Raw genomic sequence first — 26,197 nt, forward strand, 5'->3', positions numbered from 1 at the left:
ATAGTTTTACAAAAAGACTGTAAAGTCTGAGTTCTGCTTATCCCACCAAATTAGATAGCTAGGGTGGATCATCAGCCTTTCAACTCTTAAGTTGTAGTGAGGCTTCACTGGAGACTTATTGGTAATTCTAGGACAGCTGTCTGTAACTTTGCTGAGACATGAATTCATATAGTAAATGTCTCTTCCCATTAATTATTGAGATGCTGATTTCCTACTTAGAAAATCAGCAAGGAAAATGCCCAGTTTGTCAACAACAGTGTTGCAAGTTTTCTCCAGAACTGGCTGGTATGAAAATGGTTTATGAACTGTATGAAATGGGTTAGTGACCAATTATCTGTCTTTGCAACAGCAGCAGAAGCTGTGTTTCATATTTACTGCTAGTTGGACTGTCTGCTGGACATACTCCTGAGGTGAAAATAACTGACATGCTGCAACATTATTTGCGAGGCACCAATACGTCTGTTTCTGGGAAGTGATACAGCAATTTCTTGGCATCTATAAAACTGATCAAGTGCATAATATTTCTGGAGGATGAGGCTGTGATATTCAAAGTTTGTGTATTCATAGTGGTAGCTTTTAGTTCCAGTATTACCAGTGACTGTGTTTTCTTTCCTTGTGGAAAACACATCTGCTTTGTTCACTGCATGCAGCAAATGGGAGGTAGATAATAGTAGTATGTCCAGTAGGCAGGTATTGTAAAATAGCTGCTGTTGCTGTAAATTCACTTCTGCTTTTCCCTACAGTAACTTTTGTACTTGCACTAATGAGTAGCCCTTTGAAAGTAATGCCAAAAACCTACTACCACTGGAAACTCCATAGTAAAAGCTGGAAATAGCCATTTCTTACAGTGCTTTTCAGTAGCTACATTTATAAAATCATGCACTGAAGTACATACTATATTACTGCAGGGACCATTCTGTAATTTTTTTTTCTCTATAGAACTATTCTACAGAAGGACTTTAGGCTTTCTCTAATAAGGAGTGGAGGGATCTATAGACCTGAAATGCCCATGCTTCACTTGATAGTTTGATTTTTAAATGCCCCTTTGCACTATTTTGCCCTATCTCAGTCAGCTGTACCTTTCCAGGCAGTCAGTGCAGTCACCACCTACTTCTTCTTGGTAGCCTTTAATATAGGAAGAGTGAAATTTCACTTTCCTGAATTAATGTTGAACAGGAAAACCACATGTATTCAGTATGGAAAATCCCAGGATAGGTAACTAGTCTTTATATGTATATGCTTATCTTATATGCTTATATATTTATGTAGACATATATCTTTATATTTTAACGCTGGTGTGTGCTGAAGTTGTCCCTATTCAATCCACAGTTGTTGCTATATATGACTATACAAAGGACAAAGATGATGAGCTGTCGTTCATGGAGGGTGCAATCATTTATGTGATAAAGAAGAACGATGACGGCTGGTATGAAGGAGTTTGCAACCGAGTAACTGGCTTGTTTCCTGGGAATTACGTCGAATCAATCATGCACTATGCCGATTAAAATGTTTCGCTTTTCAAGTTAGGTCTTGTACTCAGTCATACCGTGATTATTTACAAGGGATAACTAAAAGCTAACAGAATTGTCTTAATATACTTTCAAAAAATGTGCCCATTTCTTCAGGCCGTGCTGTTTTAATGGTATGATTGAATGTCCAACTCTCTTAAGTCTCTGGAGACAGTATGTCTTACCTGATGGCAATTTGTAAAACAAGCAGCTGTCTATTACTGGTTATACTTATTTACTTATGCATTGTTAATTTTATGACCAGCCTAAATATTCTGGGGAAGTAGGGTATAATATTTAATGAACCATGATTCAGATTGTGCCATTACATTTTTCAGTACAGCATGGTAACTAACACTACGTTAGACTAACATATTAAAATCTGGATGAGAAGTTTAATGTTAGTGCTGGTCATATTACTTTTTGTTTAGACTCTTTGCTCATTCTTGAACTATATTTGTTTAAAGCATGCATACAAACTTATGTATTGAAATATACTTTTTTAAAAATCCAAGATGCTTCCAATTTGTTGTAATCTTTACCTGGAGTATTCTCACTAAAGTCTATTACAATGAGTTGTTTGGGTCTAAGGTGTCCATGTGAATCAAAAAAATGGGTGGTCTTATGTATGTGTAATTTGTACCCAAGTTTTTTTAATGAGTAAATTTACATTATGACTTTTTCCATTCATAAATATATAAGTGAACCAAAGGTCTTGTCCATTAATTTGTTGGTTTGCTTGGCAAATGAGTTTGGAATGCTAACGTAGCAAAATCATGGTTGTGTTATCCCAGGCGATGTACTAAAAAGCAAATGTTTGTAACATGACTTTATCACTGACAGAGGGCAAATAAATTAGATATGAAACCTGAATTACCCACTTACACAAACTCTAAAAGTTCTTTTCTTCCAAAATTAATTTTAGCAAGGGTTCTTGATTAAATCTCGTTATCTGCATACAGTAAGTTGGATCCTGTCTGTAGCCAAAATTGCTGTGTCTGGAAGCTCTGTCTAGACTTGGCAATGTGACCAGTCCAGCAGGGAGAGCTCAGGGTGTCTTTAGGATCCGAGCAAGGGTGAAACAAACACAGTAAGGCAGAGTGTGGGGGGTGTTTGGGTTTTTGTTGTTGCTGTTTGTTTTGGATTGGTTGCTGGGTTGTATTTTTGCCCTGGGGCCCTGCCTTTGTCCTTGAAGTGTTAAGGCAGCACAGGCAGAGTTGGAGATGCTGCACTTCTCTGCTTGGCAAATTTTGTACCTTAAGCTGAAAAAATAAACAAAAAACAAACCCCCAAAGCAGTAGTACAGAATAACTACTGTAACAGGGATGATCTGTGGACTTCTGAATACTTTTGTAATAGGGTGTCAAATGTGCTGTAGAAGTGAGTGATGGAAGCTGAGCTGTTGAACTGCATCTTTCCTTTTCTCCACTACAGCAATCTCAAGTAATTGATAATATACCTGTCTTTTGCTCTGAGGTGGAGAGCTTTTCATTTGTGTTCAATCCCTAAGGTGTACATGGGGTCTTCTGTAATAACCCTTTTCTATATATGAAATCCCAGGTAATTTTGAAGTTCAACAGCCTCGGAAACCATTCAAGCCCTCTATTTTTGCAGGAGTTTACCAGATAGAAATATGCATGCTCTGTTTATTAGTTGTAAACATGAGTGAAATTTGAAGCAACTTCAGTTCTGATACACTGATTATATTTATTCATACTGTGGCCTTTATGCATCAACATGTAAACATCTTCCCCCTTCTTACCATTAAGAGCCCCCACTAAAACAGTTGTACAACACATTTTGAGTTGCATGGCTTCCTACAATAAAACACTTTAAACTTCTTTTTTTTTAAAAAAAAAGAATTTCCAAAAAAAAGTTTTCTTTTAAAAAAATAGTTTTTGGTAGCCTGTCTTGGAAGCGACTAACTTGGAGAGTGAGCGTAGGCACAGTCTGGTCGGTAGCTGCCTGGGCGCGCGGGAGCCGCTCTCACTTGTCCCGCAGGAGCACCATGTCCGTGAGCTGGATGAGGGCCTCCCTCTCGGGCGAGGGCCGCAGTTTGCTGATCTCCCGTGTGGCTTCGTGGCAGTAGCGCTGGGCGAGGTAGGTCGTTTGCTGCACCCCGTCACTCTTGCATAAGGACACAGTTACAAGCCATGGACAAGACATCAGCCTCCCCCCTGCCCTTTGCTGGCTAAAGTGGGAAGCGCTTCTGGTTTGTTAAGGTCAGTAAGCAGTCTGGATATTTAACAATTACGCTATGAAGGAAAAAGGGATTAATTCTTTATTCCCCCAATCTTACATTTCTTCCCCAAAATACTAAAGTTCATGTATGCTAAACTGAAGTGTATTACAAAGCAATACTGCTATTAATATGCTATTCAGTAGGACTAGAAGCTAATGTTTGAGAAGACACTGTCAGGACACACTCCCCACCCCTGCTCTGCTGTTTGTTCTGCACAGTTACTCATGCAGTTAGTTACAACTAACGGAGCGCTCGTGCTGCGGATGCCAGACTGCTGGGTGGTCCCTGCTGCTCACACTGGCTGCTGAACCCGGCCACCCTTCAGGTGAAGGAACCGAGCCCCAAACACGAACTTGCTGCTTACGGGGTTGGTGTTCTGCTTGGGGAAGCCGCGTGAAGAGCACTAACTGGGCCCTACGCGTAGCACATGGCTCAGCACCCGTGTGAAAGCACAGCCTTGCTCGCTGACTTCAGAGGCAAGGACGTTCAGATTAACTTCAGCATGGACAGCAAAGAGGAATGAAATATTTTATATCAGTCTTACCTGCAGCACATATTTCCGAGCACGTTCAACATCTCCTGGTTTACTGAATCGTCTCATTATCATAGCATTCATTTCTGGAAACTAAGCACAAAGGGAGAAGTTTTTATACTCTTATGAGCTGCTGCCATATAAAGAAGAACCACCACGTGGCTGCCTTGCCTGGCCACTGGTGTCCCTTCGAGGTAGAGTTACCACGGATACAGCAGTATGGTTAATCCCTTGAAACTGCACAAGACTGTGCTATAGCAAAGCTCCAGCATTTAAAATTTGCAACCGTGACACTGTCTAGCCTGTCGGTAGCAAATGTTAGCACCTGCCCTTCATCATGAGGAACTGAGGACCTAGTAATTCCTAGGGGATTCCTGCTGGGAATACCTCCAGGGGTACTGAGGCTGCTTCAGGTATTTCTGCATCGCAAGTGCTGGCTCCCACCTGTACACCCACCACAGAGAGGTTTGTTGCACAGATATTCCACCCATAAGGTCAAATAAAGCTCTTACTGATCCTGTGGCATCCACTTGTCCCTTTCAGTGCTTTGGTATTTTACAAACGTAGCTGGTGCATACAGAGAGCCAAGGGCGGTGCAGCATTTGTCCACGTGCGTAAACAACACAGCAAAGAGGGCTTGGGTAAGAAAGATCCTGCCAAATGGGTTTGTGGTAAAGAGGAGGGATTTTTTTTTTTTTGAAGCAAGAAACAGCTGTTCAAATAGCCAAATTATCTCAAATACTGTAAGCACTACTAGCCTAAAAAAAAATCTGCTGTTCACCTGGAGCACAAGAAAATGTGACTAAAATCAGTGAGTTGGTTTTAATCTGCAGCTTCAAAAATCTGCAGCTACTGCCCAGCTTAATGTTCATGTGGCCAAAATCAGCCGTTTTCAGCTACTCAGCTCTGTATCTAAGCCACACATTTCTCTACTGGCACCCGACCTTCCCTTCGTAAATACAGACAAGCTCGGTGGCAAGAGCCCAACAAGGGCTGTAATGTGTTGTTGTTCCCAAGCACCTACAGGGTGTCATTGGCAGTGCACAAGCAATAGCCTATAAATCAGCTCAGGGGTCCAAGCCAGTCACTGTACCCCTCCAGTAAACGTGCTGAAACTTCCTTCCCTCCGACGGGCCAGAAAGAGAAATGTTGGGGCCTAACTAGCAAAGCAAGGCCGCAGCTTCAGAGGAAGTCGCTGTGGAGGAATCCTTTGAAAGGAATGGGGAATTTGCTCTTCTGCCCGGAAGGCAGAAGGTTCCTGTACTGCAGCACCTGTGGGCAAGGATGTGCTTTCCTTGCACAGCTTTGCTCTTGAAACCAAGTATCTGCAAAACTGTTGTTCGAGACCAACACGTTGTGGAGAACAACATATTTTTATTGCCATGACACTTCTGTTACTCACAGCGCTCCTCTCCTACAGAAGATACATTTAAAAGTTTATTAGTGACTCAGACTTGGCTTTTTCTAGATTCCAGTTTCCTTCCCATATAATGACAATTTAATTGCAATGTTCATATTATTCTTTGTCATATTATTTATGTTTACAATGATATAGGGAGCACATTGCCTGACTTTTTATATTTAAGCCCTAAATAATATAAAAATCCCAAACCTTTAGTGGGAAGCTATTATTAGCAGTATGTAGCAGTACCATTTAAAGGGTAATATAGAAACATTTGATAGGAATGCTTACATTGAAAACAAACTGCATGAGCTGTGCTATTTTAAAAGTGACTTTAGAATTAGCAGAACTACTGTAGATTTCTTTTAAAAATGTTATTTTTTTCTTGAAAGAATAAACTTTAAGTACTGAATAAATAAGAAAAAATACTAAAGTTGACCTAAACATTTTTGCATAAAGCTCATTCCTCAATATTCCAATGCAAACAGATGCATTGTAGAGGGAGGGGAGAGAAACAGGAAAGAAGGTCATCGCTTGAAGAGCCAGGCACACTACAAGTATCTTTGTCAGGAAGACGACAGGAGGGTTTCAAGATAAATCAGAGGCTGTGCAAGGGAACAGTAATATTAATTTCAAACAGAGAAAAAAAAAAGGAAAGCAGCATATAATTAACAATCACATTTTGGGCTACTTCAAGTTCTTTCGTCATGAGGTTGTATTCTCAGATACAAGCAGATGAAGCATCCCTTAGTAACTGCACAGATCAGTGTCTGTTCAGAAGAGCTCCAAATCTGAGCACTTATTTTGTTTATACATCATAAGTCTAGAGTGCTGTTCCATGAATTTCTTAACTACAGCAGGAAATTATCAGCAAAAAAGCCTTCTGGTTCTTGTGGGAAGCTTGGTAAGGTGTTTGGATACCTTTCAAAACAAAAACTGCACTTGCCATCTAGGGCAAAAATAGACATAAGAAGTGTTCGAAAGTGCCCTACCAAGAACAAGGAAGGTTTTAAAATAGAACCTACAAAGTTATTTTCTGTCCTATTTTTCTATTACAACCTTACCTCTTATCTGATAAAACTCATAACTGATATTGGTGAGGTTCAAAGTTAGAGGCAGGCAGCACAAGTATATGATTAAATACATAGCTTTAATTAAAAATCTGGAATAGTCAACACCCATAAGACAATCAGCATTACCCAGTTGCTGCCAAATCATATTTAACGTCTCTCTAATGTGCTTGATTTTCTCTAAAAGTATTTAAATATATATGTGTGAGTATATATATATATATATATATATAATGACCACTGCATCCTCTTTCTGTACTCTAGTACCCAAGACTGTCACTGTCCCTCTAATCAACTCCAGTGGCCGATGACTGCTCAGATTCTGTTGCGTAGGATCAAATCCTGAGATACTGATTCCAAGTTCACGGCTCCCGCGGACAGGCTCGGATGGGGACACTGAGAACAGGGAGCGGGGTGGTCTCCGGATCTGCTTTCTTACATGGCCAGTACTCTTTGCTTTCCTGTCCTTTCTGAGTCACACGTCCTCATAAATGCTCAAAGGATGAGGAAACAAACAAGCACACACATTCTTTCTCCTGCTCCCAAAAAATCTCTTTTTAAAAAAATTTTGTTTATTTTTTTTTCAGAAAAAAAAAAGTAAATCAAAGTTGTATTTTATTGACAAGCTATTTAAAACTTTTCTTCGGTCAGGTTTTGAGCAATTCCAATGAGAGATCGCAGACTACAGCTCCTATTCAAAGTGGCTGGGGCCAATCTTGTATCATGCAGTGAAGTTTGTTTGGAAGGACTGGTTTGCAAGTCCTACATCTTTTTAGCCCCGTTGACCCAGAAGCTCGAGCAAGGTGCAGCATCTTCATTAAACCAACCACTCCCTTCCCCTTTTGTGCGTTAGCACCATTTTAATTTCTTTTTTGGTGCTGGTGACACTTCTGTTTATCTTGTACTCTTCCAAATCACCCTTGAGCCACTGAAAACCTGATTTTAAGCTTATGGTCCTCATTTCTCTTCTGCAAGCGAACCTTTAGTACCTTCACCTTTAGAAGCACAACTGCAAAGAATGGAAAGCTCCTCCCTTTTGTAAGCAACAAGCTTGGAAACAAAACAAAGGCACTAAATCCAGTGAAGGATAGAGGTGCCTGCCTAAAAACTATGCAGATAGTTTAAGAACTTGGCCCCAGAATGGGTACAAAATCCAGAATTTGGCAAAAAGGGCCATATTCAGAGCCTGGGGAGAACAGGATGTCTCAGCAAAGACCACGAACAGGAAGCTGCTTAGGACTAACCTCCAGAGAGCAGGCTGGAAAGCCCTGGAACCGCTGGCCCTGTCCCAGGGTCAGACATTTGCACAGTGCTGCTTTCAGTACTAGGCCTGACAGAGTGCCCAGGGAGGCGGCTGTTTCCCAACCAGAAGAACATGTATGTGCAATAAATGCAGCTATCTTGAAAGCTTTGCCCTTTAGTACACGGCCAGGGCACGTTCACCTCTCATGCTGCAGGTCTGTGGTATTTCAGCTGGTCCTCTCTGCACGTGCTCTAAAGTGGAACTGCTCCGACACAGCAAACACACCCAGCAGAGGAGGGAGGATGGAAGCTCCTGACACAGATGAAAGCTGAAAACTTTGTGGCTGAACTTTTCTTTGCACCCTCTCTAAAGCTTCCTACATTTTCTACTTGGTGGATTCCAATTTCCCTCCCAGTCTCAGACGATGGCATAAACACAGACAACTTCCTTGTGGAGATGTGATTTTCCTGTTTTCCGTTTCACCATTAGATCCATGTAGCTTAGATCTTGAAAACACTATTTTAAGATTCAAAGGTTTATTCTTTACCCTCCTCAGTTCTACAATACTTCCTAATATTAACATCTACCAGTATTGTCACTACAAACAAACGGAAGACAGCGTGCAGCTTGCTTGCTGCTCAGCTTGGGTAACTGTGCAGTCACACTATTGTGTCTTCCCTTAAAGTCAATTTTTTCTCTTCTTTGTAAACGCTTAGAAATCTTCAGAATGAGAAAGGAAAAATGCAATTGCAAAACCACTGTTGCCAGGGAAGTCAAGAATACAACAGTGACTAAAACCATTTAATTAATTCACAGATTAAAGTACAAAATATCCTTTTAAAAGAACAATGCCCACTTTCTTTCTGGCAGGGAGAGTTCCTGTGGACTTACCTGTCGACAAGCAAACAAGACAGGGCCCGTGGCCAATCCCAGCTTGAGATCTGCTGCTGCTGGTTTCCCCAGATGGTCAGCACATGATGTAAAATCCAGCACATCGTCTATTAGCTGGAAGAAGATAAACATACAGATTAATTATCATTTTTACATTAGAGAGAACTAAGTATAGAATAATCTTCATTAAAAGAAGATTTATAAAGGCAATTTAAACAGACCGCATTGATTTCAGGACAATTCTCAAAACTTTAAACTTCAGATTCTCATTAGTTCAACAAAAGTGGAGAAATACTCTACCTGAAAAGCTATGCCAACATTCTTCCCATACTGGTAAGCAATCTCATGAACTTTGGGATCAGGGCAGCCTAGAATAGAAACCTGAAAAGGAAGAAAAAAAGGGGAGGTGGGAGGAAGAAAACAGAAAGCTTTAGTTGGCAGCCACTGCTAGTGCCTGTCCGAGCAGCAAGCAGCTCCTGCAGGAACCTGGGAATGGGGGGAAAGCAGGAATCACACCCAGGATTTGCCAGAATCCCAGGAATCTGGGAAAGGTCAGCAGCACCTTCCTGGCTATCTCTGCTTGTGGATACACACAAAAAAACAAGCCCATGAGAGAGCAGGAGTGAACTGCAGTGCAGCATTAAAAATAAATTCAAGTCTTGAGCTTAGGTGTATTATTTATTTATCAGGGACAGAAATCATAGTGCAAGGGTGGTGAGAGACAAAATACAGGTGCACTGCACATGCAGACTGGTAGTCATTGACAGCCCAGCGACAGGGGAATGAAATGTGTAGAAATACATATATAAATCAGCCATGGGATAACTGGAGGTCTGATAACAGATAAATGGACATTACAAGCTTCATTAAAGAGCCACAACACTTGAAGGGTTGCACCTAATTTAGGAGGACAGGTGAGATGAAAGTTTTTTTTAGAGGTGATGTTGACTACCCAAACTGAAGGTCTCATGAAGATGAGAGGAGAGTGTGCAGAGAAAAGGATCAATAATGAGTGGCAAAGAAAAACAAGGCAGTGAATGAAGGAAATCCAAAGAGTTAGATAAAAATATCACAAACTGAGACAAACAAATAACCACTTTAGTCAGGGATGGGTACAGGAACTGACTGCGACATAAAGGTTTTGCTGAACAAACTTTACAAAGCAGCCTATAGGACCCATGAAGATTTGAGAATAAATATCTTGTCCCAAGATAAGATACTAAGGTTTCTGCATTTATATACTGATTAAATATTTTGCCAAATTAGGTTGGTTATACTTAAAGCACTCTGCTTAATGCTAGCCTTCAATAAAGCAAGTAGGGGACAAGAATCCAGACATGTACTGCTGCAACTAACTGAAGGAGTGAAGATAAATTTTTACTTAATTTAAAACCAAAAATATATGCTAGGAAAACACATACACAAAAATTCTTCAATGGTAATGAAATATAGGATCAACAACAACAACAAAAAAAACAGTCTCAGAAGAGCTGAGGAGGGGACCATGAAGATGGAAGCAGGAAAAAAAAACACTAGATACTGAAGGATATAAACATATTGCACCTTGCGCAAGCTCACAGACTATCATCTCATGTGTCACTGCATTTCATTCTATTGAACACCAGAAAGTCTTCAAGTTGTTACCTGGATAACTAATAAACCATGAGGAATCTGGGTGGCTTGATAAAACAGTAAGAAAGAAAAGCAGAGAAGTGATGCTGCTTAATTTATGTCGAATCACACAGAGTCCTGAATGAGTAAACTGGAATTACAAGGCATGTAAATAAAAGTTGTCAAGGTCTATCAAACTGGAACATCGTGCCCTTTTATCCTCCTTTTGATACTTGTCTCTTAATTGGTAGTATTTGCCCCCAAAAGCTGACATCTTCCACTGCTACACAAATCCCAGCAAACTTCCAGTTGTTTCTGTAGTAAGACCCAAACAAGATCAGCAAGGCTGCATCTAACCTGCGTCAAAGAAATTTTAGCTATCACCAAATTTAGTCTAAAGAATTGAAATATGAAATTCAGTAGATCAGTTCTGTTTAAATGGATGTTTTTGACAAAATCCTCATTAATGGCAAGGGGTCAGAGTTGGGAAAATTGGTAGAGGGGGAGAGGAAGAGCTTTTTCCTTTAATTGTAAAGTCAGAGCAGAGCTATCCCTGCTGGCAGAATCTCCTGTGGACACAGACATTACTTGTATAAAGAATTTCAGCAGGATATGTGAATTTAAGAACAGAAATGTGAGTTACAGAATGTCTTTACATGAGCCAATTTCATCAGAGCAAAACCAACTTGGATCCCTGAAAGAGAAGAGCTTCATAACTCTTATTCAAGCTAGGAACACTTCAGAAGATAAAAAGTAAATACATGAAAATAAAGTTTTCTATGCCTATCAGACCTCCAGTGGCAACCCTGGCTGTGCTTGCATCACACTCCTGCTCCATGACGGAGTCTGGTCTAGGAGGGAGCTCCATGACGGAGTCTGGTCTAGGAGGGAGCTCCAGGATGGAGTCTGGTCTAGGACGGAGCTCCAGGATGGAGTCTGGTCCAGGAGGGAGCTCCAGGACGGAGTCTGGTCTAGGAGGGAGCTCCAGGACGGAGTCTGGTCTAGGACGGAGCTCCAGGACGGAGTCTTGTCCAGGAGGGAGCTCCTGCCGGAGCCCGTTTCCGCAGCGGCTCTTGTGCCGGTCGCCCCCGTACGGACATTCCCTGGGCTGCAGGCAGGTGGCTTGGGGACACTCACTGGCACCACGCACGGGGTGGCCAACTGAGGCCATCCTGGCATAACTGCAGCCTGCTACAAATACAAATCAGAATAATGATGCCTGCTTAATTATGTTTGTGCCAAACTGATAAAACCCATCATTTGAGGACTTCCTGTAGCTCCTCTGACATGACTGGTTGATTACAAAGCTCATCCTGCAAGATTTCAGGTATGTCCTCCATAAATCATGATCAAAAATCCTTCCTAATATCAAGTGGAGGGAATTCTTCAGAAAGGTTCTTTGAATTCAACAGAGCAATCAGTCTACTTGGCATTATTTCAAACATTTTTTTAAATCACTGAATCTTTCTATTATTTTATGTTACATAAAAGAGGGAAGACATAAACCAGTCTTGCCTCTCTACTGAACTTCAAGTCCAAGAAATGTTTTGTGGTGGGCTCTGGGTGGATGCATCTGCTCTGGTACTGATCAGGTGCAAAAACAGCAGCTGGAGCCTGAAGCACTTACCCATCTACACCTCTGACTTGGCATAGAAACCTTCTGCTGGGCAAGGATATGCACTTTGGTAAACGATACAAGAGATATCCACCCTCAAACTCCCTCTCCTAGATTTGTGTCTGGCTTGGAAAGAAGAGACAGTTCTAAAGACTTCCCCTTTCACTGCTCTCCACTCTCTCCTCCAATAGCATCTCCCAAAGCAGTCAGGATTCTGCTTCGTCCTTGTGACTCACCCAGCAGCCTGTGCCCAGACAGTATCACACTCCAGTACTACTTCCTCTTTCCAACAGAATAAAAAGATAATTTGGAAGGGACCTCTGAGGATTATTTGTTCCAACCCCACGCTCAGTGCAGGGCTCACTTCAGAGTTTCATCAGGTTACTCAGGCCTGGGTCCAGTTGAGCTCTGATTATCTCCAAGGATGGAGAACCACCACCACCTCTGGTCAACCTGTTCCAGTGCTTGACCAACCTCTTGGAGATTTTTTTTTCCCCTAATATCTGATTGGAATTTTCCATAATGCAGCATGTCCTTTCCCTGCCATCTGAAAACACTTTGGCTCTGTTCTCTCTACACCTTTCCTCTCCTAGCTGTAGGCAGCAGGAGGATTCCCTTTGTCTTCCCTTCTCCAAAACAAACCCAACTCTGGGCTTCTCCTGGCACCAGCCCCAGCCCTCCCACTGCCACCTACCTGGCCTCACCCACCACGTTCGGGGGAGCCCAGCCTTGGCCACGGCTCTGCCCAGGGAGTCCCACGTGCTGGGAGAGCATCGTCCTTCCCCCGTCATTCCGGCCACGCTGCTGCCGAGCAGCGCAGGACGTGGCCGGTCTTTGGGGCTGCAGGACACGCTGCTGCCTCCTCCCAGCTCTTTAAACCCTTTTAGTAACTGCTCCTCTAGTAAGAGGGGTTATAAAGGCCTGCCTCAGAGAGGACGCGATCTGCCTGAAAGCAGCCCTTACACGCAGCTGAAAACTGTTTCCTTGTGCTGAATTTGCATTGTCATGTATTTGACCTCAAGTAACACGCACTTACTTATAAAAACTGTGCTTTTACAGAAGTGAGGATTATCTACTTGAAAATTTGTGATGCACTTATGCTATTCTCCTTCTTAGAAAAGAGAATATGGAGAATATATGCCCCCAGAGAATAACTGCATTTTAAATAAAATAAAAGATCTACCGGCTGACTGCAATATCTGATTCCACTGATACGAGCCTACATCTGCTTTAAGACTTTGTTGTTGTCTGTACGAACCTCCTCAAGCTGGTCAACACTGTTGTTAGTGTCCCAGCATCTAATATATCCAAAGGCATCTAATTTTCTTAGCCACCAGATCCATACAGAGCCCTGTGCACACACCAAACCACGAAATAGTTAAGCAGGAGCTCACAGGTAGGTATAGAGCTGTAGACTCTGCCTTTTCTTCTGATTTTGAAGGCAGACCTTCCATACAAAGTCCTGCCTTTCCATGCGAGCCTGCAAGGACATGTCTGTGTAAATGAGTTTGCAAGATCAAGGCCCAAAGCTATAAAATTCAAAGCTCTACGAAATAAAATCAAGAATTTCTAGTGCAACTTTACACTGACCTCAAACAAGCATGTTTTTTAGCCCTTGCTGTAAGTATGCTATGTGGAATATAAATGGCTTTCGAAATTTACATTACAGCAAGAAGAAAAAGGACTGAGAGAGGTAACCTGCTAGGCTTATTTTGCCCTCTCCAATTTGCCTGATGATTGATGGAAATTCCAGTTCTTCCTTATTGTTTCTGAATTTTTGAACCAGAGTATCTCACATTGTCAGAGAAATACCTGTCAGTAACTAAGGCTTCAGTCACCCTCTAGGCCACAAGCCACCACATCCTCTTGCAATATATTACTTGGACTGCAAATTCAGTACCCGTTCCCCCAGGCAGAATTATTGTATAAATAAGTGGGAGACTGCAACATCTCGCAAGCTGTGACTTGATGGCTCTAACATCTTGATAGATGTTTTTTTGATCTACCTTAAAGGAATTTTGATTCACATGCAGTGATGCTTTGGAGATACAGAAGATGCCCAATGCAGTGAATACCCTCTAGTGTTAATGCAATGTCCATTATCTTGTTTTTGAGTAATACCTTTCAAAGGCATCATATAATGCAGGATTCCAAGAGCATGTTCACATTAGTTTGACAACTTTTTTTTCCGGTAATAGTTTTTTATCTTATCTATACATAGGAAATCAGATGCTAATTTGTTTCTATCATTAATGAGTTTCGAGCTGCTCCCAATGACATACTACTCTATTAAGGTGTAAAAAATATTCTGAACATCAATAATCTCTCTCTCTTCCCTTAGCTTTGTCCTTGAAAACAAGGTGTGAATACTGTTCATTCCCAGCTGAAATACAGGTGAATTTCTTTACAAGCTAAACCTGGTGATCGTAGTGATCATCTCTGCCACACATAACACAACACTCTTCTCATTCCATCCTTTTCCTTAATGGCCCAAATTATCAAAAATAGCTTTTTACTGCTAGGGATATCAGCACAGTTCTCTTAATCTACACATAAATAAACTGATGGGGAGATGTATATACAAACTGTTGCCACTGTATGCAAGCATGGTTTTGTCACAAGGACAGACCTATCTCTTGTTTTTCTTTATAACAAAGTTTAACTGCATATAAAATTCTAACATTCAGCCCTGGAAAGTGAAGCACTGGAAGAGGGCAGCCACACGTTTCCCTCCCCTTAACAAGCATCTCATGTGCAACCTAGAAGAAAGTATTCAAAGCTTTAATTCTTGCATGGATTTGAGTGGGAAGTGGAATAAGGGGTGGGAGGGTGATTCTTCTTCTAACCATGGAGGTTCTTTTAAGAAGATTGTCAAAATGAATATAAAAGCTTGCACATTTTTATTAAGTAGAAGAATGATGTGACTCTCCTTCCTACTACAACTTTCCATGAAAATGAGTGAAGAATTGCAAAGGGACATTCTCCACTGCCATACCACCATTAACATGAACAATCCAGGAGACTGAACTTCTTCCTCCAACTAGAATAATTCATGTAGCGAAAGCATTTTCCTTCCCCACAAAAAACTGTGTCGCTTATTCTATACGATCCTCTTGATTTACGCAATTTTCAGCTACTATCTAGTGCACAAACATAACAGTTCTCTGAGAGCAAAGGAAGATGATTAATACTAGCGCAGATTATAGCACAGTTCTCTTAGAACTCCCCCTTGCTACATACATCTGCTATTCCTCCTCTAATAAAAATAAAACTCTCTTGCAGTGAGATTATTGCCCAGCTTCTCCATTTTTCTACACTGTTTTTATATATATAGATATGTATATTTAATATGAACATCATCTTGAAACAGGCCTCTCTCTCTGCAAAGAGGAGACTGAAAGGTTGTTTTGGATATTTGTCTGGTTGGATCCTGATCCAACCAATTGATAATTAAAAACCCGAGGCAAATCAGCAAGTATGTACTCCTTTTATAATGTAACACGAGGCAAAATTACTTGATTAGTCACCTAAATTTATCCAGTGACAAATACTTAATTCCTGTGATTTAACCAATAGCAAAGGGCAAAATCTTTCTTTTCTAAAGCAAAGCTAGATAAGAATATACAAAAAGTATTTGTTTTCCTCCTACTGTTTTCATTTAATATCTCTTTCTACACTAATGAGTAGGACCAGATGTGGAAGTGGCCTAAAATAAATAGACAGATAAATAAATAAATAAATAAATGCAGACTCCAGAAATCTCAACTGACATTAAAAACACTGGCTCAAGCTTGCTGAATTCTGTAAATTAGAGACAGACGCTGTTGACCTTACTTTGATTCAAGTGAGGATAACAATAAATCTGTGCATGAATATAAAACAGAAAAAAAAAAAAAAAAAGACAAGAAAACCAATATTGGAGGCTGCACAGCTGAACTGGAAGAGAATCCACCATCTCAAAGCCATTTATATCCTGGCAGAATAGCATTTAAGGGATTTACTTTGAAGTGTCTCCAGAGAAAGGAGCAATAATTAGGGGTTTAGCTGTGAAGCTTACAGTATGGTATGTTAACTTTAGAAGAGACAGACGTACATACTGCTTTACAACTGTTTGCTATAAGACTTGCAGTCTTCTTAAAAGTCTTCTCGAGGTAGTGAGCAAATCTCTCATTCTCATTTTCCTTGGAACCCAACTGGAGGAATTCACCTAAAAAATTGCACAGATGGGAGTTATTTGTGGGTTTATTGCTTGGGCAAAAAAATGTGAAGATAAAAATAGAAAGAGACCTTACCCCGCACCAAATCTTCAATCACCTGAGTTAAAACAGAGATGATAGTAGTATTTCCAATTCGTGCTAAAGCTACAGAAGCAGCTGAGAGGATGAAATCCCCAGCTAGAACAGCCTAAGGAAAAAAAAAAGAAAAGAAAAAAAAATTAAGCCTTTTCCTGTAAATGCTCACAGAGACAATAGGATCCTCTCTACTTGGCTGGTCTAGTCACATCACATAATTTTCCTATATAAAATGCACATTTCCTCATTCTAACAGGGCAAAACAGGAGGTAGCCAAACATTTAAATTAGAACCATTTCTGAATGCCTATCTTACAGTTTAGGCATTTGCTACATAAGCAACATCCTTCCTGTATGCAATAACTGACCGTGTGTTTGCCTGCTGAGATTCTTTAAACATTCCCACTCTATTTGACCATTTTGCCGTGTTCCACCACATTAGCTCTGAGGTGCCATGACAAGTTCAAATATGCCAATGGCTTCTTTCTTTCCTCGCATTTTCCAGTTAGGAGCTTCCTTTTAACAAATGCCTCTCTCTCAGTTTGCGAGGCAGTGATAACAGTAAAAGAGAACAGTCTGTACTAGTCAACCATTTCAAAAAATTCTTAAGCTGACTGAAAGACATGTTATGTTTACTACTGAAACAGGATAACCTGTGGAGGGCTGTGAATGTGAACAAGTTCAAAGTTTTCCAGGATGCACGACAGAACTGCATAGTGAAATTAAACTCAGTAAGAACGGCACTGCAACCAAACCTTCTCTAATGCTTCCAAAAGTTCAGAATCACCCATTTTGCCCACAAACCCAGGCACCCTGACACACTGCTTCACTCCTGCCCTGGACTAAGTGTGGAACTGTGCTCTCAGCCCACTGTTAGCAACGTGACAAAATCCTAGCTGTTCCTGTTCTGCCTGCATTGAAAGACAAATCTTGTACAGAATGGCAAACTCACCTTCCTTTCTCCCCAGATTTGATTGACTGTCATTTTTCCTCTCCGAGAATTTGCATCATCAATAACATCATCATGAACTAGACTAGCTGTGTGGATCATCTCTGCAATTATGGCCACAGAGCGCTGGCTTGCTTGCATCTCCCTAAAAATAAAAAGTCACATAATTAAGTGAATTTGATGTAAAAAATCTCCACTGAAAGCAAACAAATATTATTTCTGAGAATGTCTACTGCAGCTTTTTCATGGCCTGGACCCATCTTTCAAACCTAGAATTAGGGAAACAAGAGAAAAATCAGATCACATTAGTACAGTATGTGCAATGGGATAGTTGCATCTTTATTAGGCCCATTTCTGTATAGCTGGATTAATGGTACTGCAACACTCTTCATTTATTGACTCTGGCCCCTCTAAATCCAGACTGCATTAAACAGCACAGCATAGAGGATACTTGATTTCAAAGAGATGGACATCTAGAGAAGGGACAGTGAGAGAATGCCATACAGCTTTGCAGGAAATAAATTCTTTTTCTTTTTTTTTTTTTTAAACTTTTCTCTATCTTTGTGTTGCTCTACCAAAAACAGGCAGCACCACAAAAATCTCCAAAGCTGGCTAATAATAACTGGGTAGAGGATCTCCTGATCAGTAGGCACAAAAATCTGTATTTTATATTTGAAAGGCATAACTCACAGATTTTGTCTGAAACTGAAAAATACTCTGCAACTTCAGCGGTTCTGCAAAAGCCTGAGGAAACTGGAGTGATACTGCAATCTATAACTATAACTGATAACTAGCTAACACACTCGAAATTCAGCTTTTGGGTGATCTAACACTGATGATTCAACTCTCAGTAGTTCACACCTACTTTTTTAAAAAAAAATAGGTGAAAAAAATAGGTAATGAAAGAACATGGAGCAATTATCTAGGGATGAAGGTGGAAAAAATGAACACAAAAGAGCCATCACAGGTCAGACAGAGGACCATCTACCCTACTATCCAAATATCACTGCCTTGTTCAAGTATCTGTCTTTTTCTGCCTGTATTCTATTTATTTTTCTACCTGTTTTCAGGGTTGCATACAGGATGCCAGTCAGCCATGCCTTATAGCTGCAAGTTTATCCATCCACACATGGATAAAGCCCCAAAACAACAACACTTTACTTCTAATATCCAGGACCTTACTTCTTGCATACATATAATGAGAAAATCATTCTGTTTCCTAGCAGAACAGAAAAAGAGTTGAGAAAAAAATGGAAAAATTCATTTCAGCGTAACTGAACGAAATTTAAAATCTTCTTGCATTGCCTACAGCTATTAAAATCCAGTGATTAATCATAAAATGAAAGAACATCTTGCAGTCTGCTGACATAACACTGTGTTCTGACACCTACCTTTATGCAGAACTCCGCACTGCTGTCAGTGGGAGTTCTACATCCTGAAAAAATAGCAAGATACAGCTCACAGGCTGTGAAATTGTGGCCTGAGAATAAGAACTGGAAACCTTCACAGTTGTTTTCAGGTAAATGTTACTGTCCACTGATAGTTTAGTCAAATGTTAGTTTGGAATAAGTAGTTTTCCAGAAAAAGAAAAACACAATTACTGTTACTAAGTAGGAGAACTTACCTTCAAACAACTGTAAAAGTCTCCAGTCCCTTTCATGCATTCCTCTCCTTTCAGGGGGCTCCCCTTTTCATTAAATAAGTCAGCAGACTGGACTTCCTGCTGGGAAGTAGCAGTAAGTGGCAACACTCACAGACATACCAATGTCCTTAATAGCATGAAGACAGCACTACAGACAGTTCAAAATAAAGTTTTGAAAAGTTCTGTCTCATGGTGGAGTTCATCTCTGACAAGCGACTCAAAATGGCACAGGGAAGCTCGTGTTAATGTGTCTGATTTCCAATATGTTAGGTCAGGTGCAATAGTTTCACCAGAAACTTTTCTAGGTTATTGCTGCTGCAAACTTAGGTTATGTCTTCTCATCAATGACAGGGGATTTTGTAATGGAATTATTCTCACAAGATGGCTGTAGAAAGTTGATTTGCAGCATGCCTGTTTTACAGAAAGAGAAGAAACAGGATCACTCCCATCCCCTGACATTTTTTATTCTGTCTCCCCTGCAAAACAAAAACACAAAGTAGCAGTAGTTCAGGTCAACAAATAAATGGATCCCTACACGTCCAATACATGGAAAGATGCCATTTTTGTGTCATTCTCACAGTAAAAACACACCGAGATGATATGTCTTTATAAAGAATACATACATTTTATATAACTAAATTTCTCTTTTTGCACACACATTATATTCATCTTTATGGCCTTGATCATTTGTGTCCACGATCATCTCACTATGACTCCCTGCTTGATTCTATGACAAGCTTGATAGACCCACTGTACCCTGGGGTTTTCACATAACCCCCCACATAGTCATTTCATACACAGAGAACAAGACTAAGACTGATCTTACAGGTAGAAAAACACAAACAAACAACAAAAACTAAAAACAACAAAACCCCAAACTGCCCTCCAGCTATCCCTGTGCAATACAGGCATCTCCAACAGCGATGGCTGGGGACGGAGGCAGGGCAGGAGGGCTGATATCACTAGGAGGTCCTTGTATCCCTTCAGAAAATATTTTTCTACTTCAGAAAATAATATTCTTCAGTACTGAATATACTGAATAGTATATTCTACTATTCTATTCTAATTACTACTTTCACCATTTGGGGAGATTTATTTCCCTTCCCCCTGCCCTTTTGTACTTGTGTTTTTGTACTCCCTACTTTCTGTATTGGGATGTTTTAGTACCTCTTTCAGCTTTCTTTTCTCTCAGTTTCTCTCTCAAAATTTGGCTGTAGAAATAGAAATACCTATTCACAAGAATCTCCTGAGAGTACAACCTATACAGAAAGATAGGTCTAGCCAGGCTAAGTGATAATACTGTGAAATCTGCCCACAGGCACTATGTGAAGAAATGCCAGAGGATGTGTGAAACCGAGGATTTGCATGATCTCAGCTTAAACTCTTTACAAGAATTTTCACCCTCAAACAAAGACAAACTACTGTCATTATACCAAAAGTCACTGTAAAAGCAACCTAAGAACTCAGGGTTGGAATCTGGCACTTGGATTATAAAGGGAAAGAAAAAAAAACAGCAAAATAGAAAGCAACCAAGAAAAGCCCTCCAAAACAAACAAAACAACTCATATTAACACAAAGCAATCTGGATGCTTCAGGTGGTGACCTTCTGATAGCTTTCTAGATTCATCATTTAGATTTATCACCTATAGAACTGTCCCTTCTCTTGCAGTACCACAACAGAGTGACCTTATTCAAGGAAAAAAAAAAAAAAAAAAAAAGACAGTCAACCTACTGAGGGCATCTACCTTCCACAAATAAAAGCAATCAAGGTCCCCAATGTGCAAGCATCACTATCTGGGTAGTCCTCATTCCCTTAAGGGAATGTAAGGTCTCAAAAACTGTGGTAGGGCTCTGCAAAGGTGTCTTTGTAGACTGCCTCATAGATCACAGAATCACAGATGGTCGAGGTTGGAAGGGACCTCTAGAGATCATCCAGGCCAACCCCCTGCTCCAGCAGGGACACCAACAGCACGTGGCACAAGGAAGGACCTAGATCAGGACCTAGAACCTTCTAAAGCTGCATCTTCTAAGAGCCCAACAAGGGAGAAGATCACCTTTTCCAATACTGTATACACATGCGCACACAGGCAGAAGCAGGCTAGATCCAGAAAGTTATATGACAGTTGGAAAAAGCAGCAAGAACAAGCTCCAGAGGCAGAAAGAAAAATGCTAGGGATGGAAAGAACAGGAAATTGGCTCACCCCCGTGATCTGCAATTGATATCCACCCATGATACAAAACACTAGTACAGAGATGTTCTGAACAGTATCTTGGATGCAAACGGGGAGGAACTAAGGCTTCCAAGAAATACAAGTTTGAGAAAAGAATCAACATAAACTGACAAAAGGATGCTTTAAGGGAAATGACACGTGAAAGAGGAAAAGCATCTCAAAAAGAGTCAGTAGAAGCAGAATGGAAAGCAAGATTTTTTTTTGTCTGTATTATCAAACAGCAGAGGTACAAATATTGTGTTTCCATCTCTACCTATACAATCTTACCCATGAAGAGTAAGAGTTTCAAGTTTGTCCTGAAGAAGCAGCAACACTGTAAGAAGCAACAACAATGAAATCAATACCAACATGACCAGGAAGTACACATACTTGCTATGCATTACATAACCATTAGCAGCCTAAAGCTCAGAAGCTGGTGTAACATACAACCTGCACCAAGAACCTCACGTTATTTTTTTTCTCTTTTGACTTCGAAACTGGATCAACTCGCAGTAAGTGGACATCCAAAATCAGACAAACTATTCTTTGGCCTCCTCAGCCCTGGTGGTCTGTCATCATGTACAACCCAAAAGCAGCAGTACTCTGAGGGCTTACAAGAATTTTGATAAAATCACAAACTTAAAGGGGATGAAGCAAAGAAGATGAAGGTAAATACCCTAGGGTTTCATTCTCCTTCTTTGTTTAAAGATTTTTGTTCTCCCTGCTCAGAATTGCAACCTAAAATCAACACGAGAGAAATGGTAACTCAGCTTGTTCCTGTACAAGGAACATCCAGATTAAGGAAAAGGCTTTTGAACATTAAACATAGTTCAGAGGTGCAGACAAAAACTGCAAGAGGTGTCAAATGGCTCCAGTATCTAACTCAAGAGCACTGGTGCTAAGAGCTATCAAGCAACGAACACTTGCCCTTAAGCACACGCAACACTTCAGCCCAGATATCCAATTTTCTCACGTAGGGCAGGGCTCAAAAGTGGACCCAAGGGTTTCACATTAAAGAAAGTAAGTGGCTGGGAATGTATTTCACAGGTAAACAAGTACATATGCCAAAAGCTGCCAGAAATGCCTTGAACAAGTAAAGGCAGGAACACAAAGGAAATAAGAGACTTTTGCATAGGTATATTAGAAAGCTGCAGACCTAATTCAGTTCTTCTTATGTCTGTTCACCGATTACCCTACATAGTACGCACTTCCTTACCAGCCTCCTTGGTACTGCCTATACACTACAAAATCCTGTTCGTAATTTTGTCTTGCTACACATGAGAGTAAGCCAAATCGTCCTCCATTATTCTCAATAGCAGGATGCTCTGAAACCTCACTGTCCCATTTAGTAATAGTCTCCTGAATTTCTATGCTAAGTTTATGACTTATCAACAGTACTCTTTGTCTTAAATAGCTTTTTCCCTCCTATTCCTGATGGATTTGTAGAGCAGTTATTTACTTCCATAGCCTTCATTTTGTAATGCTTCAAGAGCCAACCTCTCCCAGACTGTACCTAAGACAAATTCTCCATTATCCCTGGTTATCCTGGCAATCCTTCCTGAGAGACACCTAGAGCCCTTTTTCTCTTTGAATGTAAGCATCAGGGCTGCAGATGATTCCACAAAAGCCACGTACAATGATATTACTGCTTCCTTAGCTCAACTGGATGTGCTGTGATTGATGTGTGCCAGGATCATGGATTTTCATACACGCTGGCTGTATATCACACTGGAGGTTATGCCCTAGTGGGACACTGAGAAGCCTCAAAGCAGGTATTTTTGCTTCATTGTGCTACTCAACCTTTTTTGTTTTGGCATGCTTCCTTTCTTCCCACCCATGGATGGCCTAATTATCCTCTGAACTAAGAGCAGTTTTGTCATCAAGAAGTGCCATCACTGCAATGCTGTTTCGTACGCCAAAGTCACCCATAAAAATATTAAGCCCTTTGTCACAGTACTGATTTGCTTGAGTAATTCCAAATTACTTTGTTCCTCTTAAGACAATGCCAATGAAAAGTACTGAAGAGAGTGCAGTATGAAGATCATCAAACCTGGGTAACTTTTCTTAAGACAAGAGGATCCAGCAGAGGGCACAACATTTGCCAACTAGGTTCTTTCTGTCCAAGAACTATACTCACATGGTAGGGGGTGAAGGACACTGCTGTACTAGCAGAGGTACCACATCAAGCAGCAATGCTCTGATATAGAGATCAAGCAAGGCACTAACCTACTAGTAAGGAAAAACTGTTGCAAGAGCTAGGAAGAATCCCTAAGATTAATAAAATGGTCTAGAAATACTCCTGACAAGGAACCAAGTTTTTTAAATGTGAAATTTTATACCAGAGAAGACTGGAAATATAGCTAGAATACAGGGAACATTCCAGCCAACATCCTTCCTCAAAACACTAGCATAACAACTGACGGGAACGTGTTGAGAGAATAATTTGCAGTCAAGCAAAGCAGTGAGTGACTGAGAGTACAAGGCTAGCACGATGCTTCTCCTCTGCTTTCAGAGGTCATATAACTTGAAAAACATGAGGATTACACCACCTTTAAGCTTAAAATCTTATACTAAAATATTAGAAAACTGATCTTAGACGGGAAAATACCTCTTACTTTGCTGTATGTCTCAGAGCATTTTATACAATCGTACAACCTGCTTACTGGCTTTTCTGTGCAATTACAAAATAAAAAGGGCGTTTCTTGTCTCTTACCTGCAACAAGAGATTAATAGCTATAAGAATGGTTATGAATAATAAAAAAAAACTTTTAGTTAATATAGTCTTGAGGCATATGATAGATTGTAAAAAAGCATTTACACAAGAAGTTATAATTGACTGAAACCTTTACAAATATCAGAATTTGGCAACATTATTCACTAGTAACAACTGCAATACAATCCATCATTTTACTGTATGTATCAAAACTACTAATTCCATTCACACTGCTAACTGCTAAAATACAGCCTCATAGTGGAAGTTAAATTCAGGTTTTGCTGAAGTGCTTTTTATTTTCGTAACGTTACTAGACATTTTGGGGTAATGTGGGAATGATTAAACTTAAAGTAAGATATATGCCCATATACTTAAGGGTGACAGACTCACCTGGAATTATTATGATGAATGTTGCAAGCCCTTGCCATTAGCACCACAATCATCGGTCGAAAGGCCTTTCCTTTCCCGTCAAAGTAATATTCACACATTTCCCTAAGTTCTGCTGTAGATACAAGCAATTCCTGTAAAAAGAAAGAAAAAGAATGTATCAGCATTAAAGTTACAAAGCCAGTCTGTTGATGTGAGCAAACAGGATACATGTATAATGTTCCTGTCTGTATTTATTCCACTTAATACAAGTTGCAACAGTTTTAAAAACATTTTAAAACATTTTCATGGTAATTGGAGATACATATGAATATTCTATCTATGTAAATCAAGAAAAAAAAAATGAGTTATGGTTTTGTAAGATATAATGATCTCCTTGTTTAGGTTTCCGACAGTTGTTTCTGTACATTAGGAATATTCCTTCAATGACTGTTTTCCTAACCTGTGGTTGCTTTTAAAGTCTGAATCTTTACAATATCCCAAAAGAATCATCAAAATCTCTTACCTTTTTAATATCCTCATAGAGATTTTTCAAGTCTTTTCTACCAAGCTGAAAAGGGTCTTGATATTTTTCATCACTAATTGTCTTACTGCAGCTGCACATTTGTGATATACTTGTGTGATGACACCTGGCAACAGTGTTTTTTCAAAAGAATAACATTGTTAAAAGCAAACTTTTCCTGAACCTCTAAACAGAAACATTTCAAAGTACTTCCTTCTCTCCACTCATGTAAAATTTAAACAAAAGGCTAAAAATTGAACAGAAGGCATCAGAACATTCCTTCAGCCTGCTAATGAGGAACAAGGACAGCACAGCTACATATCGATGGCTGTACACTCTAGGAGCTGGCAGAGTGCCACATTTGGAAAGCAATCAAGAACCTTTCCAACATGCTTAATAGATTACTATTATTCTAAGAAATAAAAAACTCTACATTGCTTTCAGTGTATCCCTTTGGCATACTGCACATTTGCAGATGAAGTCTTCATCTTACTGTAACACACTGACTTTGTCTCCTCTCCTACATCCTGCTGGGAAAATATTTCTGACTTGGATTTTAAAATTCTCTTTTACACAGCCAGGTGCTTTTCATAGCCCTACCAAAATTAAATCAATACTTTCAGGTAACATAAAGATGCTTTACTAGGTTCACAATAAAGCGTAAAAGCTTCAACTGTACACCTCAGGATTCAAAAGGCTTAAAACCGATTTCCTGAGGTTCCCTGGAGTTGAAATTTATGACTCGTACTATGTCTCCTGTCTTAAAAGTAACATTTCCGGTCTTTTTGAAGAGTTCTTCTTTTGCCCAGGGCCTTCCAGCATACAAGTATTTAAGGTTCAACTCCATGCCATAATGGCAAAAGAGGGGTCTGCACAGAAATATTCTACTACGCAAATAATCTTATTTGCAGTATCAGATTAAAATTCAAGGCTTTAAACATACACTTCAGCCAATGATTTCATCTTTACCGACTACACAGCAATGTGAATTTCCAACTTACCGCCAAAATATATGACACAGTTTTGGAAACGACAAAACCGTACTTCTTTGGAGGAAGCGGCATAGCTGTAAAAAGGAAAATCAGGACTAATTTAAAATCAAGATCTTCGAACTTGAAACAGAAAACATTTGATTACAGAAATAAACGTATGTCAATTAAATACTGTCGCAGCTCCCTCTTTTAACAACCCAGCAGCAAAAGGAGCCTTATTACCTCCTTTCATACATGTGATGTAACTGCCAACACGTCCATTAGCTTCTAACTTAATCTAACTCTTCTGTTCAGGAATGGTAACTTTCTCCCCTTGCTGGAACAGCCAGGAAGGTGTATCAGTTAACCTCCAGGAGCTGCACTCATAAAATTTTGCTGATATGAAGGTATGGAAGGT

General features: G+C 40.1%; 2 protein-coding genes across 13 annotated transcripts in view; one reads left to right on the forward strand and one right to left on the reverse strand.

Annotated features, from left to right (window-relative positions):
* Positions 1 to 2,381, forward strand: part of ABI1 (abl interactor 1) — a 79,193-nt gene extending 76,812 nt beyond the window's left edge. For all 10 annotated transcript variants that reach the window (XM_010226225.2, XM_010226224.2, XM_010226228.2 and 7 more), the window contains one exon: positions 1,330 to 2,381. In XM_010226225.2, coding sequence (XP_010224527.1) covers positions 1,330 to 1,505 — 176 coding nt within the window. In that variant the 3' untranslated portion in view covers positions 1,506 to 2,381. The remainder of the gene's footprint in view (positions 1 to 1,329) is intronic.
* An 814-nt stretch (positions 2,382 to 3,195) lies between these two features.
* PDSS1 (decaprenyl diphosphate synthase subunit 1) lies at positions 3,196 to 25,868 on the reverse strand. 3 transcript variants are annotated; one of them, XM_010226233.2, is made up of 10 exons: positions 25,810 to 25,868; positions 24,812 to 24,935; positions 24,310 to 24,440; positions 17,358 to 17,499; positions 16,407 to 16,518; positions 16,212 to 16,321; positions 9,189 to 9,269; positions 8,889 to 9,002; positions 4,295 to 4,375; positions 3,196 to 3,635 (listed from the first exon to the last, which is right to left on the reverse strand). In XM_010226233.2, the coding sequence occupies exons 2-10, from the start codon at positions 24,908 to 24,910 to the stop codon at positions 3,495 to 3,497; spliced, it is 1,011 nt and encodes a 336-aa protein (XP_010224535.1). In that variant the 5' UTR covers positions 24,911 to 24,935; positions 25,810 to 25,868; the 3' UTR covers positions 3,196 to 3,494. The 3 variants fall into 3 exon arrangements, with proteins under 3 accessions (XP_010224535.1, XP_088390072.1, XP_088390073.1); XM_088533946.1 differs by lacking the exons at positions 24,812 to 24,935; positions 25,810 to 25,868 and adding an exon at positions 18,979 to 19,074 and having other exon boundaries at positions 24,310 to 24,451; XM_088533947.1 differs by lacking the exons at positions 24,812 to 24,935; positions 25,810 to 25,868 and adding an exon at positions 18,979 to 19,077 and having other exon boundaries at positions 24,310 to 24,416.
* Positions 25,869 to 26,197: the final 329 nt, after the last annotated feature.

Source organism: Tinamus guttatus, unplaced genomic scaffold, assembly GCF_059628265.1.
Source record: "Tinamus guttatus ecotype Peru unplaced genomic scaffold, ASM5962826v1 Tinamus_guttatus_pri_ptg000530l, whole genome shotgun sequence".
NCBI lineage: Eukaryota > Metazoa > Chordata > Aves > Tinamiformes > Tinamidae > Tinamus > Tinamus guttatus.